The sequence below is a fragment of the Amphiprion ocellaris genome, chromosome 12 (assembly GCF_022539595.1).
Source record: "Amphiprion ocellaris isolate individual 3 ecotype Okinawa chromosome 12, ASM2253959v1, whole genome shotgun sequence".
Taxonomy (NCBI): domain Eukaryota; kingdom Metazoa; phylum Chordata; class Actinopteri; family Pomacentridae; genus Amphiprion; species Amphiprion ocellaris.
In genome coordinates this window covers 30322481-30349435 of record NC_072777.1, presented here as the reverse complement: position 1 = coordinate 30349435, position 26955 = coordinate 30322481, and the positions used below count along the sequence as shown (strand labels likewise).

Below are 26955 nucleotides of genomic sequence, written 5' to 3'. Positions count from 1 at the left end.
TTGAGCGTGTGCTTGATACAGCCGGAGAAAGGGAGCGTTCATCCCTGACCGCTGAAGGTGCTGAGGAGGGGGAAAAACAGTGAGCAGATAGCGAGAAAGTGAAATAAAAGCTCGCAACAACTGACAGCCTCAAAGACAAAAAGTAATGAGAGGAACGACCATCTTCATTAGTTGTCATTTACAGGGAATTACGACGATGCCTCCTCGGGGCTGGTATTGGTCACGCAGTGAGAGCAGCGTGAGGAACTTTGGGAAGATGTGGGAACGGAGAAACATTTGGCCTACATTCATTTAGCAGCAGCAGAAGCTCTATGCTCATCAGCATGGAGGCTAAACAGACTCAACAGCAAAATACTGAGGGATTGACAGCTCGTTCTGTACACTGCAATAAAAGTATTAAAAAAAATACATCCAATTTCTAACAGTAGTGTACAAAATACATTTAAGCATTATTCTGTAATTTTACAAGAAAATCTGTTGAATGGTTGGAAGTGGGGCTGCATGATTCTGGAAAAAGATTATATGGAAATATTTAGTTTTTCTGTGATATGAAGAAAACCTGAAATTTTCTTCACGAATCTGAAGTGAATTATTCATTCTAGAATGACGGGTGATTTTGTAGGGGATTTGTATTTCTGCATCGAAAACAAAATAGATTTGAAAGAGGCTGTAAGACCTTCTTATATGCTGCAAGATGGGTAAACGCACCTAAAATGTTATTTTGCTTTAGATGGCATTTAGATCTACAGTCATGGAAAAAACCAGTAGGCCACCCTTGTTTTCTTCAATTTCTTGTTCATTTTAATGCCTGATACCACTAAAGGTATATTTGTTTGGACAAATACAATGATCACAACAAATATAGCTCATAAGAGTTTAATTTAAGAGCTGATATCTAGCCACTTTCCATGGTTTTCCTGATAATAACCAAAATTACATAAGTTCTTAAATCAATAGCTATGGCATTATACTGCCAAAAACAGCTTTTAGGCATTCCATGTTTTCTTTTCTGTCTGTTTTAGTCACAAGATACACACAGGACTGCAGCCATGCGTCCTGGCATACTCTCCATGACTGTATATATTTTTACTCAGTATGTACAATTTATACATCACGTGGATATTTGTGCTTTTCGTACACAGTTTGCAAGCACTGTCCAATTTAAACATTCAGGATGCAGTCAGAAAATACTGGGATCACTGTATTTATCATCCACATTTTCCACTACAAGTCCAGCAGGTTGCTAAAACTACCACATTTCCAGAAATATTAAGTGACCACAATGTCAGCTAGCTTCATTAATGCGCATGAATTGTTTTAAAAATTGTTAGCAAAATGCACATCCTTGTAAAAATATGTACATATGTGGATTTGGAGAGGGACTAGTGAGTTCATAAAGACACGCAAGGTGCAGCTGCGTCACTATTGGGCTTCTCATAACCAACAAAATGAGAAAGTATCTCCCAGACAGCCAGATGAGCTGAATGTGACAGCTGCTGAACAGATTCCCTCCTCTGCCATATTCTCATCCATGGTGGCAGAGCAGGAGAGACACAAGACAGTCTGGATTACCAATCCACCGCCACAACATCGCCTCCCTAACAGGATAACACAGCATAATAAACTCCATAAAATAATCAAACTTATTACAACTCTTAACCCCTGTTTAATGCTTTCTGCCCGGCTTACGTGTGCCGGCATTCACCGCTAGTCAAGCCACAAAAGAGAATAGTCTTATAAGACTAGAAGAACACGGACAGCAGATTGTGATGCCTTAATATTGCCTTTAATTGGATTTGTGATTTATGTGGCTATATTAACACTTCCTGAGGCTCGGTGACTTAGTGAAATGTTTAGAAGGGAAGAAAAAAAGGGGTGAAAGTCTTAAAGTTAATTAATCGTCTGCGGCCCCAGCTTAATTAAAGTTTCCCAGTGTTTGTAGTTAATGGGTGGATTGATGGAACAATGGCATGAACGGCCCCCCTGCCACCATGAGAGCAGAGAGAGTCCGCAGAGAGTTCAGATTTCACAGCCTTTGATTAACACACACACACAAACTTAAACGACACATTTTACACACACACACACACACACACACACACACACACACACATAGGCATGAAAACACACACAGGGGCAGGAAAGTCCCCTTCAAACTTCACAGATACCGTTGCTCCCATAGAGAGATTCACATTAATTAGCTAGGATCAAAACCTACAAATCCCTCCACAGAGAATTCAGCTGTAAACGCTACCGCCATCATCTGTGCTACGTCCCCTGACGCACACAAACAGAACATGGCCACATATCCGTGCTTGGGGGCCCACAATGAAAAAAATAAGAGCTGCTGGGCACCCTTTAAACATCCTTGTTCCTCCTTATAGTGTTCCTATGCCGGAATGCTATTTGGCTCTAAGGTTTCTCTGTTTAAAACCAAATGAAGTCAGGAATACACACCACTAAGGCAGCACAAAAATCACAAGCGTACACAGTTTCCAGCTGGATTTTGACACAGGAGCCTTCTTTGAGACACACATCACTGTCCTAATCAGAAAATCATTAAGGACTTCTGTCAGTGCAATATTAAATACATATACAGTATTCAAACCTCATGTGCAATACTCTAATGTGCAATATTGTAATTTAAAAATATTCTAGTTTATTAACCTGATTTTACACTTACTTTTACACAGTAAGTCTTACACTTGTAGCATTTCTTATTTAGAATTCGCAGATTTAGATTTGTTTATTTATTCTTTTACTATCTGTTGTTGCTAGGAACTGCTCTCTATACACTAAGTCAAATTCCTCACTAAAAGCTTTCTGATTCTGATCTGATTCTATTTATCTTGATTATAGGCATCAACTCTCTAAATGAGCAGTGGTGTTACCATGTTCCTTCTTCTCAGAATATCTCAGTTACAGTCACTGTTTATCTGTACAATGCATCTGTTGTGTGAATAGGATGTTCCATATTGCTATAATGCCTTAGTGAAGTGTATTTTCCATTTTTGAGTGCAATTAAATGAAAAAGTTAAGTGCCAAAGTACAAAAACCATATGGGTCAATAAATAATCGTGGGACTTTTGTAACACAGTTGACAGGTATCATAGTAGACGTTTTTGCTGGTTTCAGGCCTAAAATCAACATGGCCGCCTATAACCAAACACCACATGGCATTTTTACAGAAAGATTCTACTAAATATTATATACACAATTGAAAGTTATTTATAAAGATATTGTAGTAAACCTGATGACATGCCATAAATCCACACTTGACTCACACACTACTTTATATTAAATAACTAAGAAAGCCTTGGAGTCTTGCCAGTCTTTTCTTCAGGAGGAAAATGACATCATGTGGAGCAGGTCATGTGATTTGGAATTAACACACTTCCTTGAGAGGTGTTTTTGTAATGGGTAACTTAGTTGAAAGTGATTCATTTGTTATTTTCCATATAAAATTTGATACATTGTCAAAAAAGAAATATCTGTCATGATTATCTCAACTTAATAGAAAGAACACAATGAAGACAATTTTTGAATAAGCTTATTTTATTATTGTTTAGCCAATTAGAAGGTGGTTGTTATTAAATTGGGACGGTTATTTAGTTGACATTTTAGTGATATCCAGTCATTTTTATAAGTGATTGTTTCCATAATAAGTAATTATGGAATTTGTAAAGACATGATCAAAAATAAATAAATAAATAAATGTAAAGACATGATCATAACGAACCTAAAGAACATTAGTTTTTTACTTTTAATAAAAATATATGCAAGATATATCCCATGACTTCAAAAGCCCCTCAATTATATATTGACCCAGTTGCTGTATGAACAGTCTCTCTAATCTCATCCGCTGAAGCCTGTAACTCCTACAGAGGACTCATAGGTGTCTTGGTGGCCTTCCTCAGTTGTCTCTTGCGCAGTCACTTTTTTGAGGACTAACTGTTCTATGTAGATTAACACATTTGCCATATTCCTTTTATTTCTTAATAATATGTTTAATTGTACTTCAAGAGATATTCAGTGACTTGGAAATTTTCTTGTATCATCCCTGACTGAAACCTTTAAACTTTTTTAAGCTCATTTTATTATTGTTTAGCTAATTAGAAGGTGGTTGTTATTAAATTGGGTTGGCTATTTACTTGATATTTTAGTGATATCCTCACATTTTTTTATTAATAATTGTGTTTCCATAATAAAAAAAAAACTCTTGAATTTGTAAAGACATGATCACAGTGAACATAAAAAACATTAGTTTTTCTACTTAAAAAAAATGTATGCAAGATATATCTTCAAAAGTCCCTGAATTATATATTGACCCATATACATTATTAGAAAATTGGAGGTATTTTTGAATTGCCATCTAAACAAACTTCTTTGCATCCTCACAGCTAAGAATGTGACACATTACGACTCATTGAATTGAAATTAAGAGTGCATTTCATGTCTATCTTACCTCTTAGAGCAGTGTCTCTTGGGATACTTCTGCAGTAGCCAAGGTACATGGAAATACTGGCCCATCTAAAACAAACACAACATGCAGTTTTATTAAAAAAATAGATAGGGGCATGGCAGGTTTAACAGAAAAGTTAACCAAAACAAACAAGCAGTAGAAACGGACAGCTAAAACAGATGCACAAATGACTAAAACAAACAGGTAATGGTGAAAAATGGAATAAGTGGCTGAAATAGCTACCTAAAAGTATAGCTGTTAGCTTAAACTGTTAGCTAAAAGTTTGTTAAACAGGTTACACTGTTAGCTAACAGTCGGCTGTGGATAAACACTTGAAACTATTAACTAAACGTGGGGTAAGAACGCAGCCACAGATACAGGTTGTTGAGACTGTATAATAGGTGTTTTTATTTACAATACATTTGCAGTACTAAACAGAAAAAAAAAAAAAAACTTTCTGGGTGGACAAAGACCTAAATAACAAACGCATCTATCTACATTACCCAAACAAGATGACCAAAACTGTCAACCAAAATACAGGACCTTACCAACCTGTGGAAAATAAAGACGAGAAGACAATTTAAAAAGAAATGGCTGTTCACCTCTACAAACTCCTAAAGTTCAACAAAGTCACCTGTGTGGTAGAAATCTACAGGTGAGCAGACCAAATGTAATTTCTGCTGGAGAGGAAAGGAGAGTAAGACGTCTAATTTTCCGCTCGGCATCAGCGCCATTTTGGCTCTTTTTGAATGGGTTGCTATCGACCAATCACCTGCAGCCCGGCAATGAATCAGCCAATAGGCGGCTTTTACCTGGACGTCTGAATTTTTCATAGAATTTTTATTTATTATTACTTATGTCAGATTCAAATTATTTCTGTGACCATTGTGGGTTTTTCTTTCATTAACCGAGGGGTGCCAACATATTTGTCCACGTGTGTACATATATAACGGACAGTTGAAATGTCTAGCTGAAAGTACAGCTAACAGCCACCATCGTGAGCTAACGGTAATGCTATCAGTAGAAATGGCTAGCTAACACTAGGCTGTGGATAAACAAATTAAACTGTTAGCTAAATATAATGGATAAGCAGTTGAGATAGCTAGCATAATATGGGGATAAAAGGGTAAAGTTTAACTGAAAATACAGCTAGCACTTAAAACTGTTAATTAATAGTATAGATTAGCAGTTGAAAATGTAAGCTGAAAGTAGATAAATAGCTGAAATCGTTAATTAAAAGCATAGATAAACAACTAAAAACTGTAAAAGTATGGCGAAACAGTTGGAAATTGTTAATTGACTGCGTTCAAGATAAACTGAACATTTAACAGTATGCATAAACAGTTGAAACAGCTGAAAGATTAAAGTAAAGGATTAATGTTAAAATATATACAAACTTAACAATAACTGACCAAAATCTTTAGTTACAGTACAACTGCATGAAAATAATTTGAACATAATTCCGTTTTTATATAGTTATATATAATTTTATATAATTGTTAAGTAGCATCCAGTATGAGTTAAATCAACACGTTGGCGCATGCAAGGTGATGTTGGTGAAGGTGTTCTTCAGTCCATTTGTCAGGCTTGTGGAGGTACGTCAGATGCGAAAGGTTAACCAGTGTCTTAGAGTTTTAGCAGGCCTGTAGTTTTCCTCCTTCCTGTGCTCTGAAAGACTTTAAATGTGGTGTATCGCTGACATACCCATGAAACAGGCTTCTCTGACAGAAAAAAGGCCTCCTCCTCATGGTTTAAGTGCGATACAAACTTCTGAATAACACCACTCTCAGAAGGTCTTTAGGAGCGTAGACTTCATTCGCAGTTTGAGCTTTCACCAGACATTCTGCATTCTTTACAAAGTCTTTTTAAATTGCTATTTAAAATCAAGCTAATTTTGCACACATTTGCGGCTTCTTATCACATTTGCGTGGTGATGTACCTTACGCTGGTGCCAAAACTGCTCATTAAAACAGATGATTATTTTAGAGGTGATGCAACTGGCAGCAACTGCAGCGTCCCTCAGTTGGCCTGAGAGCTGGTAGAGAGCTCCCTCTGCTGGAACCACAACACACCTTTTAGCTCCTTTCTATACCATATTCTGTTTGATAATCATAATTTTTGACTTTGTGCTGATCTTGAAGAAAAAGACAAACAGCACGGCAATTTTTAAAACTGGTTTATTGACATGTGTATAGCGATTGTCTGTGCACCGGACGATTACAGAAGAATATGTTATAAAATAATACAAAATAGCTGTACATAACACAGATATATTTAAAGGAATGCATTGTTAACTGTGAGGTTTTACGCTGTATAATACATGTCGGCTACTCACTCACCTATGACAAGGCGAGCTCATAAAGTTGAGGAGGTTGAGGTTTTGCCATCTGGAATGAGGGTTTAACTGATTTAAAAAAAAAACAATTAGGGAAGAGCTTATGATGTTACTGGTGGTATTAAACTGTACTAAAATACTGTCTGAATTTTTTCTAATCTAAAAACAAAGAAAATTACATAACTAGAACCCAAATGAAGAAGTAAAAGTACAATTAAAATTAAAGATGCGCTGAAACGAATATTTCAGGTCAGAAGCCGATGAGGGTGCTGCAACTGTTCTCCATCCACATGCCAATGGTGTTACATGTTGTACTGTTCATATATATTCATATTTAAAAGCAGGATTCACTGGATTTGGCGTGATTTGTAAAGGGCAGAGATGTTTTTCATGCCTGTTTCATTAAATCCCTTTATATAGAGACCCGTATGTGGCTGACCTGTGGTGGCTCCACTGTACTCCCTCTGTTATCTGTGCATCAGATGTGCCTACTCTCACATCGGATGCCTCGTCTGTGTTTTCAAAGTGTCTTCTACCAGGTTTCCTTCAGTCTTTGTCAGCTGTGAGTCTGAAATCACTAATCCTGAGCTACAGTGAATTATCAACACTACCGTCCACCAAGTACAAATCTTGTATTTAGACTTCAAATGAGAACACATCACATTCTGAAGACAGCACGCTGACTTTCATTAGCTTTAAATGTTCCACGATGGGCCTAAATACAAAAATGTAAACAAGCGTCGAGTGTCTTTCTCGCAGTGAATTGGTTTTGGTGGAAAATATTCGCATAGTAGTACAAAGTGGGATTCAAGAGGTCTCATTCACAAAGATCTATCAAGTATGAGGATTTCTTATTTAGGCTCTCTTTTGTTTTTCTTTCAAAAGTAAAACAAAACGACAAATCAGAAGAAAATGCTGCAATTGTTAGGACTAGGAAGACACTTGGTCTGCGACAAAACTCCCTCAGCATGAATAACAAGTTGGCAATCCACCGTGCAAAGTTTTTCGAGTATGTGTAGTGTACATACTGGATGTGTAGCACATGCAAGCTAGACACAATTTCCGTGTGAGTATTATCAATTACGTCTTCCATACTTGAGGCTATTATTGAAAATTACCAGACTTTTTTTTTTCCAGCTAGTTCACCAAGCTACACCATAATATTCAGTTACAAAAATAGTATCACAATATAGACCATTCAATATGAGCACCAGGGAAGGCTAAATAAATATAGCCCGAGTATTTGGCTACATTCATTGTCTGGGCAATGTTTTCTGGTAGCATTGTGTGTAAGTTGTGTTTGTTGGACACAGTGTTGGCAATGTTTTCTCACTCACAAGCTCTCCTACATCTACCACACGATTATATTTGGAAACATACAGAACTTGCTTACACTGAGTAACAACAAAAACCAATTGTCAGATAGAAAAATAGTCAGGTTTTTTTGTTAACACTGAACATCTAAAAGAATTCCCCCCGCTTCCCCCAAATAAACCCAGCCCTTCCCATTTCCTAACAAAATAGTTTATCTTTGAAACGAAAAAAAAAAAGATTTTCTTTTTGAGGTTATATAAGTTCAAACCTATTGACACTCCATCATACGAACATAGACCCTGTTTAGCATAATTCAGTAACCAGAAGTGTGTTCAAATTAACAACAGAAGCATCAGAACAGGTAGGGTTTTTTTTTTTTTTTTTATGACAATTCCAACTGGGGTAATGCTCTGCAGCCTAAACATGCTGATTTCTGTCAGCATAATGAGGATAATGATACAGTTAAATTCCAAATTATTCATAATCATGCCAAATTTTGATTTAGAGTGAATTTTTATTTAGCCAATAGGTTTCTTCTGGGGGCTGCACAGTGGCGTAGTGGTTAGCACTTTCGCCTTGCAGCGAGAAGATCCCTGGTTCGCGTCCCGGCTTTCCCGGGATCCTTCTGCATGGAGTTTGCATGTTCTCCCTGTGCATGCGTGGGTTTTCTCCGGGTACTCCGGCTTCCTCCCACAGTCCAAAAATATGCTGAGGTTAATTGATCATTCTAAATTGCCCGTAGGTGTGAATGTGTGAGTGCTTGTTTGTCTTTGTATGTGGCCCTGCGACAGACTGGTGACCTGTCCAGGGTGTCCCCTGCCTTCACCCGAGTCACCTGGGATAGGCTCCAGCCCCCCCGCGACCCTAATGAGGATTAAGCGGTGTATAGATAATGGATGGATGGATGGGTTTCTTCTGGCTGGAAATGCAAAACGAGAGACAAAATACGGTAACGCATCGTGTTAGAGATGCAGACTAACTGATGTTTTCCTCCTCTCTTCTCTTGATGCTGTTAATGCATTATGTTCCCATCATGTTTGACTGAGAGGACGGTGTTCTTGGGAGTTCAATGCCTCTTCTTTCTTTCCAAACAACTCCATTTATATCTCATTTGACAACCAAAAGCTTGCTTCTTTGTCCAGGTGACTTTTTGTATGTCTGTTTTGAAGAATAGCCTTGAAGAATTAAAGTCTCCTGACTCGCTGTCTGAGATGTTGCTACCAGAACTGCTCACATTCAGCAGGACGCTTTTGGTGCTGATCTTTGGATTCTTCTTGGACTCTACCATTCTTGCGAGCACAGGGGTCACTTGTGGCTTCCTACCAGCCCTTTGAGGTTTTCCCACAGTGTGGAACTCCTTGTAATTTTGGATGATGGTTTGCACTGTGGTCACTAGCACTTGGATATGGTTTTATAGCCTTTCCACGTCTTGTGAGGAAATGGAGGTCCTCACTAAGCTCTTTGGTTTTAGCCACAACTTGCAATCGACTAGTAGCTGACTAGAGAACTACTGCATCTGCTGTTCTTTGTCTACAGTGCATGAAAACGCTCTGGAACTAGCAGAAATCACTGTGACCATTTGGAATGCGATAGAAATCAACACTTTATCAAAGATTAGCAGCAATTTCAATGAGTATGAATGAATTTGGACATGGTATTTTATGTAAAAATGTACAAAATTACATACCTAAAATTAACTATTAACATCTGTAACACAACATCTGTCTCTGTTACCAATTCATATAATTAACAGCCAGACGAAATGTATCCATCAAACAAAAATTCACTCTAAATCAAAATTTGGCATGTGTGAATCATTTTGGGCTTGATTACACATGTGACATGAGCATTAAAATGCATTTCAATGGTTTGGTTGCTCATCTTTAAGTTCTATTTGGTTACACTACACATACTTGGATCACTGGTCTGAGACCTTGTTTGGAAACAAAAGAAGTGATGGGATTGAACACGCCTCTGGTTGAGCCCTTAACCTGGAAACCATTTCAGCCATGCTTGAAGGGACTGCGGACCTAACACTTGGCTAAACATAGCACAACATCTAGCTTATCTATGGGAGTGCTATTATTGCTTGAGAGGGTTGTGAAGTGGAGTTTACCCAGTTTCATTCCCAGCCTTTGTTTATCCTCATTCTGCTTTATAATTAGGATAAGATCTCCAGCATGCAGTGTTCCCTCTGGTGCTTCAGAGCTAATCAAAGAGTCGGCAGGTTTTCTTTCCAACCAAATACTACACAAGGGATCTCATTTATCTCATTTACGGGGGTGTTTGTGCATAGATTTCACACTTAAAGGATATGTCTAGACAAAAGATGGAAACTGCATATACTAAAAATGTCCTGATTTTAAAAATGGCTAATAATTGCCACTATGAAATATAAAATGCTGAATGGGAACACAAGCCTCTGGCCCAACCTTGTGACCTCCTACGGAGAATAAAGCTAAATCAGCTTGTATTTCAGGAAGGAAAATATACAAATCTATAAGTGGATTTGATGTGAAATACAGATGAAGGTGGTTTTTGCAGAAGTTGAGGCCAAATGGATTAGTTTGCTGCAACCAATTAAGAACAAAAGACATTCAGCGGCAGCATTTCATGTCGACATGTTTTAGAACCTAAGATGTGGTGAGATTTCAGGCCAAGAAGTGCAACAAGTGGTTCTTCATCGAGTGAAGAACACATAGACCTGCAAGAAATGCAGGCTAACTGAGAAACAAGGCCATTCCTTTGTTACAAGGTGCGATCAAAACGTCCTGAGACTCTGCCGGTTTAGCATGAATGGAGAGTAATGGTCACGTGTGCAACACGTGCGAGCTGTAACTGTCAGGATGCAGAGTGAAACCGTATTATTAACATCAGAACCAGTGTTACGGGTGTTTTTGTGATCACGTGAAGGTGCACATTTTCTCCCTGGAGCTCAAATAGGAGCAGTGTGCAACCATCACATTCTGTGTCAGTCAGCAGTCGGATGATCCAACCTTCATGTGGAGGATCATCGTGACGACCACAAGTGGGTCTGTGGCTATCACTAAGAGAAGAAATGGTGGTTTTAGCAGCAGAAGAGCTGCAGTCTCCGAGACCAGAGAAGGAACATCAGGTCAAGAGCACCAATAGCACGTCTGCAAATTCACAACATTAGTCATCTCAGGGTCGCATCACATAATAAGGTCAACACTAGAAACGTCTGATAATCTCGGCCCACCGATATTTTTGGCCCGATATTGGCATAAAAATGTAATATTGGTCAATATCGTTGTCAGGTTTTTTTTGCCTATCATGAAAACCGATAGAATAATGCCTGGATTTTGCCGGCATTTACCAAATTTGTACAGTATAGTTGCCACATTGAAATAGACTCATAGAGGGAGGGAGAGAGGGAGAGTGTGAATTGTTGTTACAGACAATTAAAAAAAACAATTTTTTTTTCCATAACTTACGTTGAAGTAGTTTTCTTATTTTGCACAGACAATGTTTACATTTGGAAAGCCTTGTTGCATTTGAGAATGCATCCAACAGGGCATCACAATAAAATTAGGCATGATGTGTTAATTCCACAACAGGAGATATGTGATGTTACCCAGAATTAGTTAAATAGCCCACGTATATCAGTGTCGGTTGATTTCAGAATCGGAAATTGGGAGTTGGACAATATCTGCATATCGGTTACTAGCAAAAAAACCAATATCGGACATCTCTAGTCAACACCTTATTACGATATACTATGGAGAGAATCCCACTACATCCTACAATGCCCTTTGAGGAAGCATTCACAGAACTGTGCATCATGAATTTGTCAGGATGTTAAGGCAGAGATGTACTGTAAAGTTCAGAGGGAAAATATTTGGGTCAAACGATCTAAGCGGTGGTGCGATGGCATGCAGATGATTTCAGCTGCACTGCATCACAACGCGATAATTATACACTTAAAACAACACAGTCATTCCCTAACCAGATCTACTTTGTGATTCCATTGAGACACAGGCAGTGCTCGACTTGCTTACAGAATGTGCCTTTAATGGAGTTTCACAAATGTTGGAGGAACACTGGGAGCAGTGTATCGCTGCACAAGAAGTCTACTGTGAATGAAATGCTGGACAAATTTAAACCAGGTATGGTTTTTAATTTCTTGAATCTTTTTTTCTGGCACAGACTTTAAACGCTTTGATCGCACCTCATATGTGCAAAAAGCTACTTGCCATTTTATACTGTGCAAGATGTCTAATACTGAGAGAAAGGTTTAAGCCTGATAGAGTAGATAGTTATTATGAGAATGTGTCATTTGAAAATATGTGTTCTGAAAAGGGTTAAGCAGCATCGTTTAGGCTCCTGGGTAAATATTTCTGAGAACTATGTCTTCAGCTGGCATCGTGGTGGCTGGAATTAAAAACTTGAAACTCCTGCATGACAGAGGACTGGACATCCCTTAGAATTTAGAGGAAATACTCTCCACGTGACAGCGCTGATTATTCTGCCATGTTTTTGTCACCTATCCTCCTGATCTTACACCAACTAACAAGCTCTGAAGGATAAACAAGGGCAAGGATTCTTCATCTGAGCTACATTCAGTAACACAACGTTGCAGAGGGTTGTTATACACTCAGACCATGAGAGTGCAACAACCATAATCTAATCATAATCTAAGCACTCCACATTGTTACCTTTCCACGCTGACCAACGTTTGCAACATGAATGAAGCTCAGGCAGCTTCTTGGTATTGTGATAGTGGTTGCCTAGAAGTGCTGACTAGTCAATGGGACCCTGGAAGATGAGCCTCGTCCAGCCAGGGGAGCTGAGGGCAGTGGAGCAGAAGGGGCAGACGGGTCTGAAGGCGTGGGTCCCGTGGGGCAGTGGAGTCTCAGCCCAGTACCTGGCTGTCCTCTCTGAGCAGACGTGGCCACATGGCACAAAACCGTGAGTGGGAGCTCCGGCGTCCACGTACACTGCAGGCTCACAACCCAGCCACAGGGGCACATAGGGGCCCACGCTCCTGCAAAGGGGACATTCACGACGGACTGTGGAGCTCTCGCCCTCTCCTGGATCCTCCTCTCCCTCTGATCTCTGGCCCCAGTCGTGGCGTCCGTGGACGTGGCCGCAGGCGAGGTAGACCCAGGGCTGACGCTCTTCAAGGCTGAATTAACAACATCAATACAGTCAGTAGTTTCAACAGTATTTTTGTGGGTGGATGTGTGGAACAAAATGCAAACAAAAAACCTAAAAAAATTTGCTGACAGGGATTTCTAGAGATGGAAGTAAATTAGCATCATAATAGAAATGTGACCCTGGGGTCATCTTCAGAGTAGCTCTAATAGTTTTTGTTTCTATTAGTTCTGCAAGTGGCTGCCTAATGTAATCAGCACCTGTGGCACCCAGCGGGATCCCAGGTTACTTAGTGCTGGCTGAATCTAATCACTCTCTCTGGTTTACTCCACAGGTACCTCACACCCAGGTCTCGTTAGGCCATTTTAGTGCTTCCTTCAGGATTTGGTTTGCACCTTACAATACCTCATTCACACCACTGATCCCACTGATTCTCACAAACCTAAACTGTTCTGGTTAATTTGGCATTAATTTGGTTTGATTTAATAAAAACAAGCTTTAATATCCACACTTCGTGTGTCTTCCCTTTTGTTGTGGCCTTTTTGAACCAGGACATGATGGAAAATAATTAGTATATTTGAAACACTAATTGACATAAAGCTGTTCTCCACGGCAGGAACTTGTAGGATGTTTTAGGATGGCCAGAACCTTTGTGCATGTTCCAAAAGCAAGAATCACCACTTTAGAACCTCTTTTAGGGCTGTTTTTAGGTGGGCAGGGTTTGAGTGGCATTTCTCAGCCCTCTTTCCCTCATTGAGTAGCAGTCTTCTCCTCTGAAACATCCCCATCAGCAATATAAAATTTACCATATAGACTAACATAACAGACCTCTGGTGCTCTATGTCTCTCATGCTCATATAGCTGTTGGACCCTACACTACAATGGAAACAGAAAGCCTGAAAAAGCTGATCACGTTTAGTGTAAAGCTACCTATAGTTTGCTGTGGTTGTGGCCCCTACCTGTGGCTCCGTGGCAGGCTGGGGAAGGCCAGTGTGCTGAGGCCTACAGGACACTGAGGCCGGGACGCGTTAAGCTCCTGACGAAGAGCCTCCAGGTGACGCAGGGTTGGAGCTCGCATGAGCCCCTCACCTGTTCGCCACAACAGGGTGGCACCACACAGATCAACCAGAGAACCGTCTCGTAGTGCGCTGCTCTCTCCCTCCGCCTGAAGGGGACATATACAGATGCACACTTACAATCAAAATAAATGCAGTCAGTGTATAAAGTCATAAAGTAACAGAGTCTGCAGAGGCTCACCAGTTTGCCCCGGCTGGGTCCAGAACGGGTTTCCCTCAGAGCATAAACATCTCCACAGACAGAGATCTCTCTCCACAGACCCTGCTTAGGGTCCTCTGGGAATCCCTCAGGGTGCATCACTAGAACCCCATTGGTGGTCAAACCATCCATGTGCCCGTCAGGATTTTTCCATTTGGTTGCCTTCTCCTGTAACAGTAAAGACAGCGAAGAAATGCAAACCATCCATCATCAGACTGAGCAGATTTACAAGAGATAAAAAATAATGTTTCACATCTTGACTTGGCGTTTGAACTACTAAGCAGTGATGAATGAATGTTTTATACCTATACCAGGGAACACGGCGAGTTATGTGATGATTGGCGTACGTGAATCTGTCTGTCTGTCCGTGAACATTGCTCAAAAATGGACCAACAGATTTGGATGAAATATTCAGGGAAGGTCAGAAATGACACAAGGATCAAGTGATTACATTTTGGCAGTGATGCAGCTTATAGTCTGGATCCACGGATTTGTTAAAGATTTCTGTATCATTGTGAGATAGCGACACGGCGTCACTGTAACCATGACAACAAGTGAACGCTACGTCAGCTGCCTGCTGATGATCACATGATTGGGATCCTACTACAAATCCACTGCTGCTGACTTATCAGAAATAATACAAGGAACAATTGATTAAATTGTGGGAGTGTTTCCGAGTCCCATCAATTCCCGCCGCCCGCTACATATTTAGGTCATGTGATTTGGTATCAGTACATAACGTACACATGCATAACACACACCTGTGCTCAGCGCAAGGTCATTTTGTTTGTGGGTACATCTATATTAAATGACCATATTCTATGTTGCCATGATTTCTGATCATCAATAACTAACAAAAAAACGCTGCATTTCTACAAAGTATGCTGCATTTCTGACAATGCTATATGGGGGAATGAACGGCTTTGGCAGAGTACTGTGCTCTCTGAGTGCTTTTCTAGTTTATTATTGTGTCATGCATTAACTGTTGCACCATGTATTCATACAAGCCAAAACTACAGTGTACCTAAATACACAACGAGGAAAAGCCAAAAAAATAGAGAACACACCTTAAGCATCTTTCACAAATCCACAGACCATCACTGTCTACAACAGCATGAATAAATAACTGAAAAGAAAACATTTGCTAATAGCATTGATGAAGTGAAAGTAAATACTGAATGAATAATCCAAATCTTCTTTTTCAAGCTTCTGAGACAAAGTAAGGAACTTGAATGTGCCAAAATACTACCTTATAATCATGTGTACATCATAATTTCTCAGGATTTTGCCATTTACTGTCTGATATTTTGTCTACATTGAACAGGCAACATGCGGACTGTTTGCAGATGGCAGTTCCTGTGCTAGCACACCAGCAGCAACATGTTTTATGTCAGTAGTAGTCACGGAAAAAAATAGCAAATAGGAGTATGGTGGAGGATGTAGATGCAAAACCTAACAGGCATCCAAGAATAGTTTCTGATGTTACAGCTAAAAAATAAACTTCAGAGGAAGTCTAATGAAGAAAGAGATAGATGGCGAGGCATACGTCATAAACGCGAGTCGGCAGGGTTTGTATAATTACTCTCACTGCCAGAAGGGAAGGTTTAAATCACCATTACAGTAAAAAGGGAAACTGTACTCTGATTAACCTAAACCTAAAAATACACATTCACTAGAAATGTCTTGTGATGGATTATCAGTCCACTCACCCCTAGAAAGATATTTTTGGAGGAGTCGAAGCCTGCGGCGTAGATGCGAGCAGTGTAAGGAGGGTTGCGTTCACACACCACTCTGCAGGCGAAACGGGAGATGGTGCTGGGGGCGATGGAGGGGTCCTCCGCTTCCTTTCCCCCTCCAGAGGTGTCAGTCACCACGAAGTCAATGGGACTTTCTGTGGAGCGTCCAATCTGCAGGGGACGAAAACACAACTGTAACTCACACATAATTCTGCAGACAATTAATTGAAACAAATGCCTATTAAAATGACAATTAAAGTATAGCAGGTTTCTGAAAATTTCCATACTTAAATATTTTCTCTGGATGCTCATACTTTTAACACCGTAAATGATTTGGCAGAGACAGTTCGTTTTAATGGATGTAAAATAAATCTGTGACACTACAATAAGAGCAGAACCTTGTGGATAAAAATAGACTTTCTTACAGATATTATGTACAAGCTTTTATTGTTAATGGTCACAGTTCTGAACCAAAATAATCTTCCCACTGTAGAAATTACTTTGATGGCATTACATAACAGTGTATTTTTGGAGAAACTCGCACGTGATCACGAATCTAGGATTATTTTTTGCTGTGAATGCTGTCGTCTTTGAAGGAGGATTTGTGAAAACGTTGACCTTGTTTTCTTGATTTCCTTGGTGTGTTACCTGGAACATGTCCGTGTTGTTGTCATGGCAGTACTCCACCACCACCGTCTGGTTACGGGACAGTGTGAAAGAGATACTGTGCTGCCCCCTGCTGTGCACCGCCTGCAACAGCAGCGACAAGATATGTTCAAGCACTCGTTTTCTGAAGCAGTTTTATCACTTTCTAGACAACCCAAATGCCTGAATAAACCATGTTGCTACTCAAAATATAATAACATATCTAGATTCATAAATGATGCATTAAACAGACTTTTTACTCCCTCAGAATGGGTAAAAAAATAGTATGTGTGACAGTCAGTGTATACAGTAAAGTCGATAAGTTTGCGTAACCGAATTTGACAGAAACCTATGCCTTTTCCTGTTATTTCTGACAGTTTGATGAACAAAGACGTCTAATACTCCCCAGTAAATAAAACCCAAAATAACAAAACTGGTTAAAGAAAAAGTAACTTAATTCTTATCACTTTGGCACTATTCCTTTTCCTTTGGTGCTGGCTAAAACATGTTTGACAGAACCAAAAATTCCTCAATATCCAGTTAAAGTTGGAAGTGGCAGCACTGACGATAATCTGATGGTGGCAAAACATTAATTTGCCTTCATTTTATAGATGACAACATGTGTCAGTTGCCAAGCAATCATGCATTCTGATGCAGGAAGACACAGCACACAAAAGGACAGACCACATACGCCCATCTTCGTGATTAGTCATCCTTCCTCTGGCACATTTCTGAAAGACTCACAGGAAGGAAACTAATGTTGCGCACAGATAGAACACGAATGCGGACCTTGCTGTCCTGTGGCGTGTTGAGGATGTGCACGGCGCTGGGTTTGACACCGTTAGCCTTGGCCCTTCGGTACAGAGCGAAGCGGCTCTTTCTGCGCCCACGGTCTCCGCTTGGAAGAGAGCCATTGTACCTGGAGAAAGACGCACAACAAGCACGGGAAGGAAACATGAAACAAACAGGTCCTCATTAAAGCTGGGGTAGGCAGAAATCTGGAAAAGGCAAAAAGCCTCTTTCTGTTCTCAGCTCCTCCCACCAGACGAGCACAAGTGAAAAATGTGCTTCATATACATCGCAGGCTTGATGTAAACATGAACATGGATTTGAATAAGATACAGCTGAAGCCAACAAAAAAGGTAATGTTAAACATAGCCAGTCACCACTAGCTTGGAGATACATCAATGTACACGACCTCACCAACTAGAATGTGCTTAACAATTACATTTAAATGAAGTTAGCGGCTTATTTGTTTATGAGAAGAATAGCAAGCTCAGATTATAGTTGGTACTCAACATAACCCTGGGGCAATGAGTACATGTGACCAATGTTGATGCAAGTTTTAACCCTCTGAACCCCAGCCATGTTGTTTTGCTCCTGTCACAATATAAAGTCCTTCATCTCTATGGAAACAGCACAACCATGGCTAGAAGGAGAGAGAACACTAAAATGTCCTCTGCACAGTATGACACAGTTAAGATGCCATAAATGACACACAAAAAGAGAAAATTAAAGTTGAATTTCTTTGATTATTTATTTACAACAATTGAAAAAAAAAAAATGGACAATTTGTTTTTTCAAGGGTCAACAAGTGTTACCAATGCTGGAAAAAGGGTGGCTCTACATACAGTGGACACTTTCTTTCTGCTCCTTGAAAACACAGCCTGTAGTTCACCCGAATTATCACCAAATTTCTTTCAACTGACTGTTAGTTGCTGCTGAATCAGTCATGACTTCTCGGCTGCACCAAAAGGAGCAGAATTTTTAGATTTTTTTTCTTCAGGATCTGGCGATAATGGTTTAAAAATTTCGATTTGATATACAGAATAAAGTGATTTTGATTAAATATCAGGATATCATGGGGCTGACTGTGACACATGATTACTTCAAGGACCATTGAAAAGCTGAAGATCTCAAGATTCGTCTTGCTTTATGGTTTCTGTCTCGAATAAAAGGTGTAGTTTTTGTGATTTTTTTTAAAACATGCCTTTCGAACCTGTCAGCAGGTTTTGATGTTCAGAGGGTTAGCCAATGGATTGCCAGAATCACTATCAAACTGTCCACCTGATGTATTTGGTTTGTTTCTGCAGTGTAGGCAGTCGTTGCCAATGCTAGAACAACAACTTATCCTGCAGGATTTTGTGCACTGAATCAGCCAATATGACATATACTCCAAAAAATATAAGGCCAATAGTTGGTGCAAAGGTCTAATTTCCTCTCAGACTACTTATTACAAGATGCTGAAAGATTATTATTGAAATGTAGTGTCTACCACAGCTTTATGTATCTACTCTGGACATCTCAGAACCATAATGTACACACACATTAGCTCCATCTTTACCAAGAACCCTAATGGAGGCAAAAACACTCATCGTGTTTAAATGTCATCATTTCAAGTGCCACTGAGGTGCCACTATGTCTGCTGAATTAACTGAAATTCATCTTTACGGCTATATCACTGCATATACCTCTGAAATGAATTAAAGCAGCACGTTCAAGCCGCTCGTGGTTCACATTAAACTGCTTAACCTCAATGAAAAGGACAACCAGCACTTGATCTGACTCACTCAGCCTCTACTGAAGGCCCACGTTCACCGGAGCTTCACCTAACCTCTTTCTCATGTCACGCATTTACACAGGACAGAATTATCTCCACGACATTGCTGCACAATTACATTAAAGCTTTGATTATGTGCTCCAGTTAGGACTTTGAATGCTACTTTGAAGGTAGGTTTATTAATAGAAACGGAAATGAAAATTCTGATTCTTCGCATGAGAGTGGTAAATAATAAATTCCAATCCAGACGCCGATGTTTTATAATTCAATATCATCCTTTTAATTATGTTAACTCAGTTCTGGTGCTGGTGAAAATACTGAGTTCCTCCTCCTTTTTTAAAAATTTTGAAGCCGAGTTGAATGACAGACATTGAAGAAATCTTAAGAATCTTTACTTAAGTGAAAGTTCCAATACAGCAATGTGAGAATTCTCTATTTTAACTAAAAGTATATAGCAGGAAAATGTGCTAAAAGTCCTGACTTGGTCCTTGTGATATATTTTTATATGTGCCACCATTAGATTATTAATAGTCAAGCATCAGTGCATCAGCTGCAGGTTTGAACTACTTTATATACAATCGGAGGGCTCCAAACATGATAAAATGGGAGAGGAAGAAGAAAAAATTAAGTTCTGATCCACAAACCTACTTTCATTTTTTCACTAATCTTTGATTTTTTACTAATATATTGGATCATTGGAATATTTATTGAAATGTAAGAAGTTCACAGAGAAAAATCTCTTTTGGTGGAACTCAGAAGCATCTGACGTGAGTCAGACGAAAAACTGCTTTTTGGAAGCTGCAATAAAAGCTGAAAATGTGCTGTACTTTAAAAGCTGGTCAAATCTGCACGTTAAAAAAAGCTGTCAGATAAATGTAGTGGAGTAGAAAGTTCAATATTTCCCTCTAAAATGTATTGCAGTGGAAGTATACAGTAGCATAACGCGAAAATACTCATGTAAAGTACTTTAAAATTGTACTTAAATACATTATTTGAGTAAATGTACTCATTTCCACCACTGTCAAATAGCAGTTCCACAGTTTGAGTTCACTCAGAGGGCAGTATGCTGGTTTTAGGCTTTTCACTAATCAGCAGGACATGGTTCTTATTAAAAGCATTCAGAGGAAACCCAGCAGGCAAGAAGACCATAACAATCTAGACAATAACTGTCCTTACTGGCCTTCAAACCTGATCAGATCAGAGGGCATCTGGTGAGTCTCAGTTCTGACCTGCTTCACACTGAGGGTCAAAGGATCCACTGTCTGCTCTGACAGCTTCGCCACAGCGAGGCTCTCAAACTGGGATTGATTCATCAAAGCTCCAGTCTTTCCAAAAAGAAAATCAGCCAACTGACGCTGTGATAGATTCTGAAGTAACTCATCAAATTTAAATGCAAAATTCTACCTGATTGGATGTTTTCAAATACAAATTAACAACATTGGGCTTTTTAAATTATTTTTTTACCTCCTTACGTGACTTTTCTGCTGTCTTTAACGTGGGCCCCAAACAAACATGTTCAAATAATGATTATGATTGGATTATAATGCAGAGGCAGCTGTTTTTACTGAACTTGGGAAATCCAGTTTTACTCACTGTGCTTATTTTATCCTAAAGGCAACTGAAGTTGTAAATATAAACCTATTTTACTTACTCTTCTTTTAGTTCATTCACCAGGTCTTGAATCTTAACTGCAGTGTTTATTCTTAATGTTTTGTTTTTTAAAGAATTTTGACTTATTTGTCTTTGAGATACTTTTACTCCTAATTTTATTTCAATTTTCTCATATTTGTTTGCCTATATCTTCTATATATTTGGGACTTTGCTCTACCCTAATGTAACTTCAAGTATAAATGAAACGTTTATGGAAATATTATCTGCAATAAAATCAAAATCACAGGAGCTGCAATGTGTGGATAGAGCTAAACTTTATCACAATGTACTATTATACATGAATCATTTAAACAAATAAGAGAACAAGTTTTGTACACACCACTGTATAAAGTGAAAAAGACATAGAAAAATTACTATTCCCACTAAAATCATAACTCGTATCACAATATCTGTTAAGATAAACCCAATATGATTTTTTTTTCCATATTATTTAGTCTAAGTATAAATGCATCATCACCCAAACAATTAATGTAGAAGTACAATATGTGGTTATCGCTTATACCACAACTTGGCAAACTGCATTTAGAATCTACTCAAAATACAAAACGGAGCACAATGATACACTTCTCATATTTTAGTTATGAAATGCAATCAGTAAAATTAGGAACAATATCTAACTTAACGTACAGATTGAAGCCAAGCACTGAATTGAAACCAGTCAGTTATCATCATTTGGCATTTCAAACTGCAATTAGAACCAATTACTACATCACAAAGACTGCAATTTAGGATATGTTATGTTATGCAGCACGTCTGATCTAGCTGTTAAACTGTCAAGTCAGTGGATGTAGAAACTCCTACAGTCCAATCAGACACCTGCATATATACCAATTAAGAAGCCGAAGGAAAATAATGAGCCAGAAGCGGCATGGGGTGTAAAGAAAAGCAGCACTTTGGTGTTACAGGAGTATTTCATGTTCGAAACAACAGAAAGTATTGTGCAACATCTGCTGTGAAACGTTCACCACATCGCAAAGCAACACCACAAACTGTCATCACTTCGAAAAGCACCACAGGCAGCGATGTGACGAACATGTGGCCAAAAAGCCAAGCGAAAGCAGTGATGCTGACTGTTACTCAGAATGAAAAGTGCTCACGAAGGCATCGTAATTAACACCGTAAAGCACTACCCTGCTAAAGACAAGGCTGGTTTCAGAAACTCCTCTTCATGCTGAATAAGATATACAACTCCCCTCCCACACATATTTCAGTCAAGCTGCCTTTCAAGAACTGTACGAAAGAAAACAGTTGAGCTGAAAAATGTGGATTTTTATCAGTTATTATTTTTATGGTATCTCATGTGATAATGCTCCAGCGACTGGTAAATCTATAACACAGTGAATGGATGCTTGACCTTTACCCTTTGAAATCTCCTAACCTGCTGGCATGTTCTATTTTTTAAAAATGTCAAAATGACACCATTTATCAGGGCCAGATTTATAACTTTCCAACAGACCTTAATCTATCATATAGAATCATATGGAATGCAGTTCTGTCAGAAAAATTAACCAAATCTAAACATAAAATCTGATTTTATCAAAATAGCTTTATTCCTCATGTCTCATGAAAAAAATGCCAAAAATAAACCTTTCACACTGATCAGATTCTGTAAAAAAAAATCTAATAAAATACAAATCCAGCATTCCTCAGTGCACCTGAAATGTTATTAATGACTTAGCTGTGACCAACAGTCACATGACAGAAATTCAGGATCAACTCAGCTTAACTGCAGGCAGTGTTTGCACAGAAGAGAGAGGAGACAAATACAGAAACATATTGTAAGTGTAAGTAATAATATATCTATATAGTCACTATATTTCCCAGTATCGGTAACGTGTGGGCACTTGAAAAAATGCTTGTAAAATAAATAATCAAAGAAATTCTACTTTTTAAAAATGATTTTGTGGCATTATTCTTGTGTCATACTTCGCAGAAGACATTTCTGAGTCCCCACTACCTGTAGTCATGGTCAACCTGTTTATATAGAGGTGCAGGACTTCATATTGCTGTGGATAATGAGAATACAGTCAGGAAAATGTGTTAGGAGGAAAAAAATATCCAGAAACTGCTGGGATTTCAAAGGGTTAAGAAAGTACACTGCAAATGAAATTGCAATATACAGATAGTTTCTCCAAATTGATTAGCTCTATCAATTTCTGTAAAAGGCGAAGTGATAGACAGCAAATGCTTTTATTCTTTAATATTATCTTGATGCTTTTTTCTGTAGCAGAACTTCATTTAGCTTGTTGAAAAAAAAAAACAGTAAACTGGTTTTGATGTTTAATTTTTGAGTGTGTCTACAGGGAAGTTTGTTGACATCATGTATTTTTAATGAGCTGTACTTCCAAGAATTTCAGTGCAAAAATAAATATTCCTGAGGTCAGAGCAGGGCAGTGATTTTTTCTTCTCTGTTTGTAAAGGTGGTGTCCGGTAAAAAACACATGACTCAGTGCTAACCTGAGCCTTCCATGGCCCGGCTTGTCACTAAAATCTGAACTGTGACTGATGAGAGAAAGACTGGGTCAGGGAGAGGAGACACAAGAGGACAGAGCTGAAGATATGAAGCAGAGCAGAGGATAAGGAGGCACAGGAGAAGAAAATCAGCTTAGAGAGAGAGCGAAAAGCAGAAGGTTGACCGAAACAGAGACAGAAATGCAATCAGACGCTATCCTCAGGATGAGAGCCAGAAAAGCTAAACGAATGGAGGAAGGCAAAGGGCATGGAGAGGAAGCAGAAGGTCCAGGGGAAAAGGCCTGTGGAGGAGCAGCTTCATAAGGTACGACTAAGGGCAGCTCTGACCTGCATCACGCATGTGCACACATCATAAAGCACAATATGAAATATTCACTCCTTCTGCCCCCCAACACGGGGTTTATTTTCGTTGAGGGCAAGTCACCATGGAGGCCAGCCTCCCTGAAAGTCAGCACTCAGCAAATCACTGGAGGGGACTGGGGGAGAGACTGCGACAGAGACCGTGGGAATAAAAAAAGATGCATGTGTGGGGCGTAATTACATGCGGAGGACACGTTCGCATAGTGATGAGTCGGTTATGAGTGGGTCGAGCTTGGCCGGGCTGCTGGACGGGGCAGCGGTGTGCACGGTATCCGGTCTAACTAAGGTTATGAGCGATGGCAGGCAGCCACTGCAAAGATCACATGGCCTGCAGTGAAGCAGGCATCGACCACACGGGGCATGTGATCATCAAAGCTGACAGATGCAGAGTCAAGCCACAGTTGCACAAAACAGGCCTGGAAAGTATGGTGTCAGTCAGGAAGCAGCAGAAAGAACAGCTTGTACTTACACCAGCTACCTGCTGTACATTTGGGGACGGAGAAGCTGGCCATTGCTCGGATAATTACTAATAACGTCAACTGTAAATCATTTTTACACAACAGAATTTCACTTCAAAACCACAAAGAAGCCATTTAACAGCCTTGAGCCCATCACTCTAGCAAAGTAAACCACCAAACCTCAATCACTGCAGTTTTAAAGTGAGCTAACACAAATGCATTTCCAGCCCTAAATGAGCCACGTTATGGCGCACACCGCAGCTTGTGTCTCACTTGCCAAGAAAACCTCAAAAACAGGCCTCCACTATCACTTCTTCTCGCTTCCTCATTCTGATCTGTGCATGTAAAAGGGACCGCTGTGTTCAAACAGTCAGATGACGAGGAGGAGGACGGCTAATCAGTATTCTGATGCGGGCGGGCTCCAGCCTTCCCAGCTCCATGTTCAGCCGGAGGGAAAGAGATAGGCCATTAGGTCAGTTATCTTTGGCTTACACAGGAAGCTCTGCGGGCAGGAGGGAGGCCTGGGGGAGCCTGGATGTGACTCTGTATACGTGTGCATTGTGGCATTTCTGGTCCCTGCAGACCCTGCACAGTGTGGAGGCTGTAGGGGATGGAAATGCTGTGGAAGCTGGTGGCTGTCATCAGCACATCCTGCCTACTGTGGTGATGTAGAGGGGCTTTTCCTCCTCCTCCGCCTCCTCGTCCTCATCATCCTCCACCTCCTCTTCCTCACTGCTGCCTGGCATGGATGGTCATCTGGCTTTATTAATTAGTAATAACAGCATGAGAGAAGCGGTGAGCGAGCATGCATGCATTTTTCAGACAATGATATCCTCCTCAGTCCTACTTTTAGCAATCCTGCACAGTATGACATCATTGGGATTTGCAGGCTGAGCCATCCAGCGCTGCTTTACCCCCCACTACAACCATTGATGAAAAGCTACATCCGTAGTAGCCATATGTACTGTGACTACAGCATATTTTGCACTCAAAAATGACGAAAAAAAACAAAAAATATGCCTTCATCTGGAGTGTAAACTTACTTTACAACATTACACAGCAATTCTGGGGGTAGAAAAGCCTGCAATGTGGAATAAATGAGAAAGAAGCTCAAAATGTGGAACCATGACGACTTTAATACGTGAAAAGGGGCGATTTTTGTGCAGTAGCATAAGATTAAAGCTCAACTCACATCTTTTGTTGGCTTATTGTGCTGATGGAGCTGCTACATATTTAATTTGCCGAAGCTCTTTTTTTTTTAAAAGAGACTTACCCCAAAATGACCAATTCGCCGTATTTTACCGGGTCTTTAACGGGCACATCATCATCTCCGTCTTTTTTCGGTGAATTCATCAGACTGGACTGCTCCAGAAGAAGAGGAAAAAAATTAAAAATTAAAAAAAAAAAAAAAAAAAGATAGAGAAGAGAGAGACAGAGAGAGAGACGCGTCCAATGCCAACAGTGGTGAGATAAAACAATGCTAACACGCTCGGAACTGTAAAGGGAAGTGGTGCGGAGGTTTGTAGTCTATCAAAGTTTGGCCACAGTCGTGTAAAGTTTCTCCAGACTTCTTGCCGTGTGTTTCGGTGTTTTAATCCCGTGGAGGAGCATCTTTTCGCGGCTTTAATGCCCGTGTGGAGCTAGTTTGTATCGCGACAAATCTGTTCTGTAGCATCGGGTACAACAACGGCTAACGGCAGGGAGTGGCGCGTACCACTCTCTGTAGGGGAGGATCATTCTGAGGCACACATCAAAAAAAGTTTATAAGCCACCTATTTCAGAAAAAAAATGATGTCTGTTTAGTTAAAAAAACATATAAAAAATAGTCTACTTGCGATTAGAGCAATTGAATATAGCCATAAGTGAAAATGCAAATGCGCTTTAAAGGAGAACCCCCCCACTGAACAACCAATGGTGGCGTCTTTGATGAGAAGCTGGCTGGTAGAATAAAACGAGGCGTTTGGAAATACCCGCATCCCCAGACATGCAGAGGCGTACTGCTATATTTAAAGTCATACGATACAATACTTGATTTTTCTTTAAATATGTAAAACATATATCGATGATATTTATGGGTCATTATGGAGTCTGACGTAATGAGGAGCTTCGGGGGGTGTGGTGGAGGAGGTGGTGGTGGTAGTGGTGGAGCTGCTGGGATGTGGGTCACCATTGCGCCCCAGACCAGACGACACCTTCCTCCTCATCCTCCTCTTCCTCTGCGTCTCATGTGGGAGCTGGGAGACAGATATAGGCCGGCTGGAGAGGATGCATGCGTCTCCCTCACACACACACACACACACACACACACACACACACACACACACACACACACACACACACACACACACACACACACTACTACACGCACGCAAAGTGTAGTAACGCGTCATGTTGTGGCCACATGAGGGCAGTGCATTTGCAAACTTTCCAGTATATGAAGTTTTTTTTTGCACTAATCTCTGTCTAAATACAGATTTGCTATTAGGATCTGGAAACACTGAAGCTCAGCCCACAAACCTTTAGATTCTAACCTCATATTTGCACCATTTTTG

At 39.9% G+C, this 26955-nt stretch overlaps 1 protein-coding gene across 1 annotated transcript; it reads right to left on the bottom strand.

The window, feature by feature from the left end:
• Positions 1–9021: 9021 nt before the first annotated feature.
• LOC111583094 (E3 ubiquitin-protein ligase pellino homolog 2) lies at positions 9022–26108 on the bottom strand. Its single transcript, XM_023292026.3, has 7 exons — positions 25677–26108; positions 17672–17801; positions 16886–16987; positions 16211–16408; positions 14484–14669; positions 14186–14391; positions 9022–13257 (listed from the first exon to the last, which is right to left on the bottom strand). The coding sequence occupies exons 1-7, from the start codon at positions 25754–25756 to the stop codon at positions 12873–12875; spliced, it is 1287 nt and encodes a 428-aa protein (XP_023147794.1). The 5' UTR covers positions 25757–26108; the 3' UTR covers positions 9022–12872.
• Positions 26109–26955: the final 847 nt, after the last annotated feature.

Coding starts and splice junctions, on each gene's coding strand:
- LOC111583094 (XM_023292026.3), bottom strand. CDS start 25,756: ATGAATTCACCGAAAAAAGACGGAGATGATGATGTGCCCGTTAAAGAC. Junction 14,670..16,210: donor CCAAAAATATCTTTCTAGGG/GTGAGTGGACTG, acceptor TTACTGTTACAG/GAGAAGGCAACCAAATGGAA. Junction 14,392..14,483: donor GACCCAGCCGGGGCAAACTG/GTGAGCCTCTGC, acceptor TGTCCCCTTCAG/GCGGAGGGAGAGAGCAGCGC.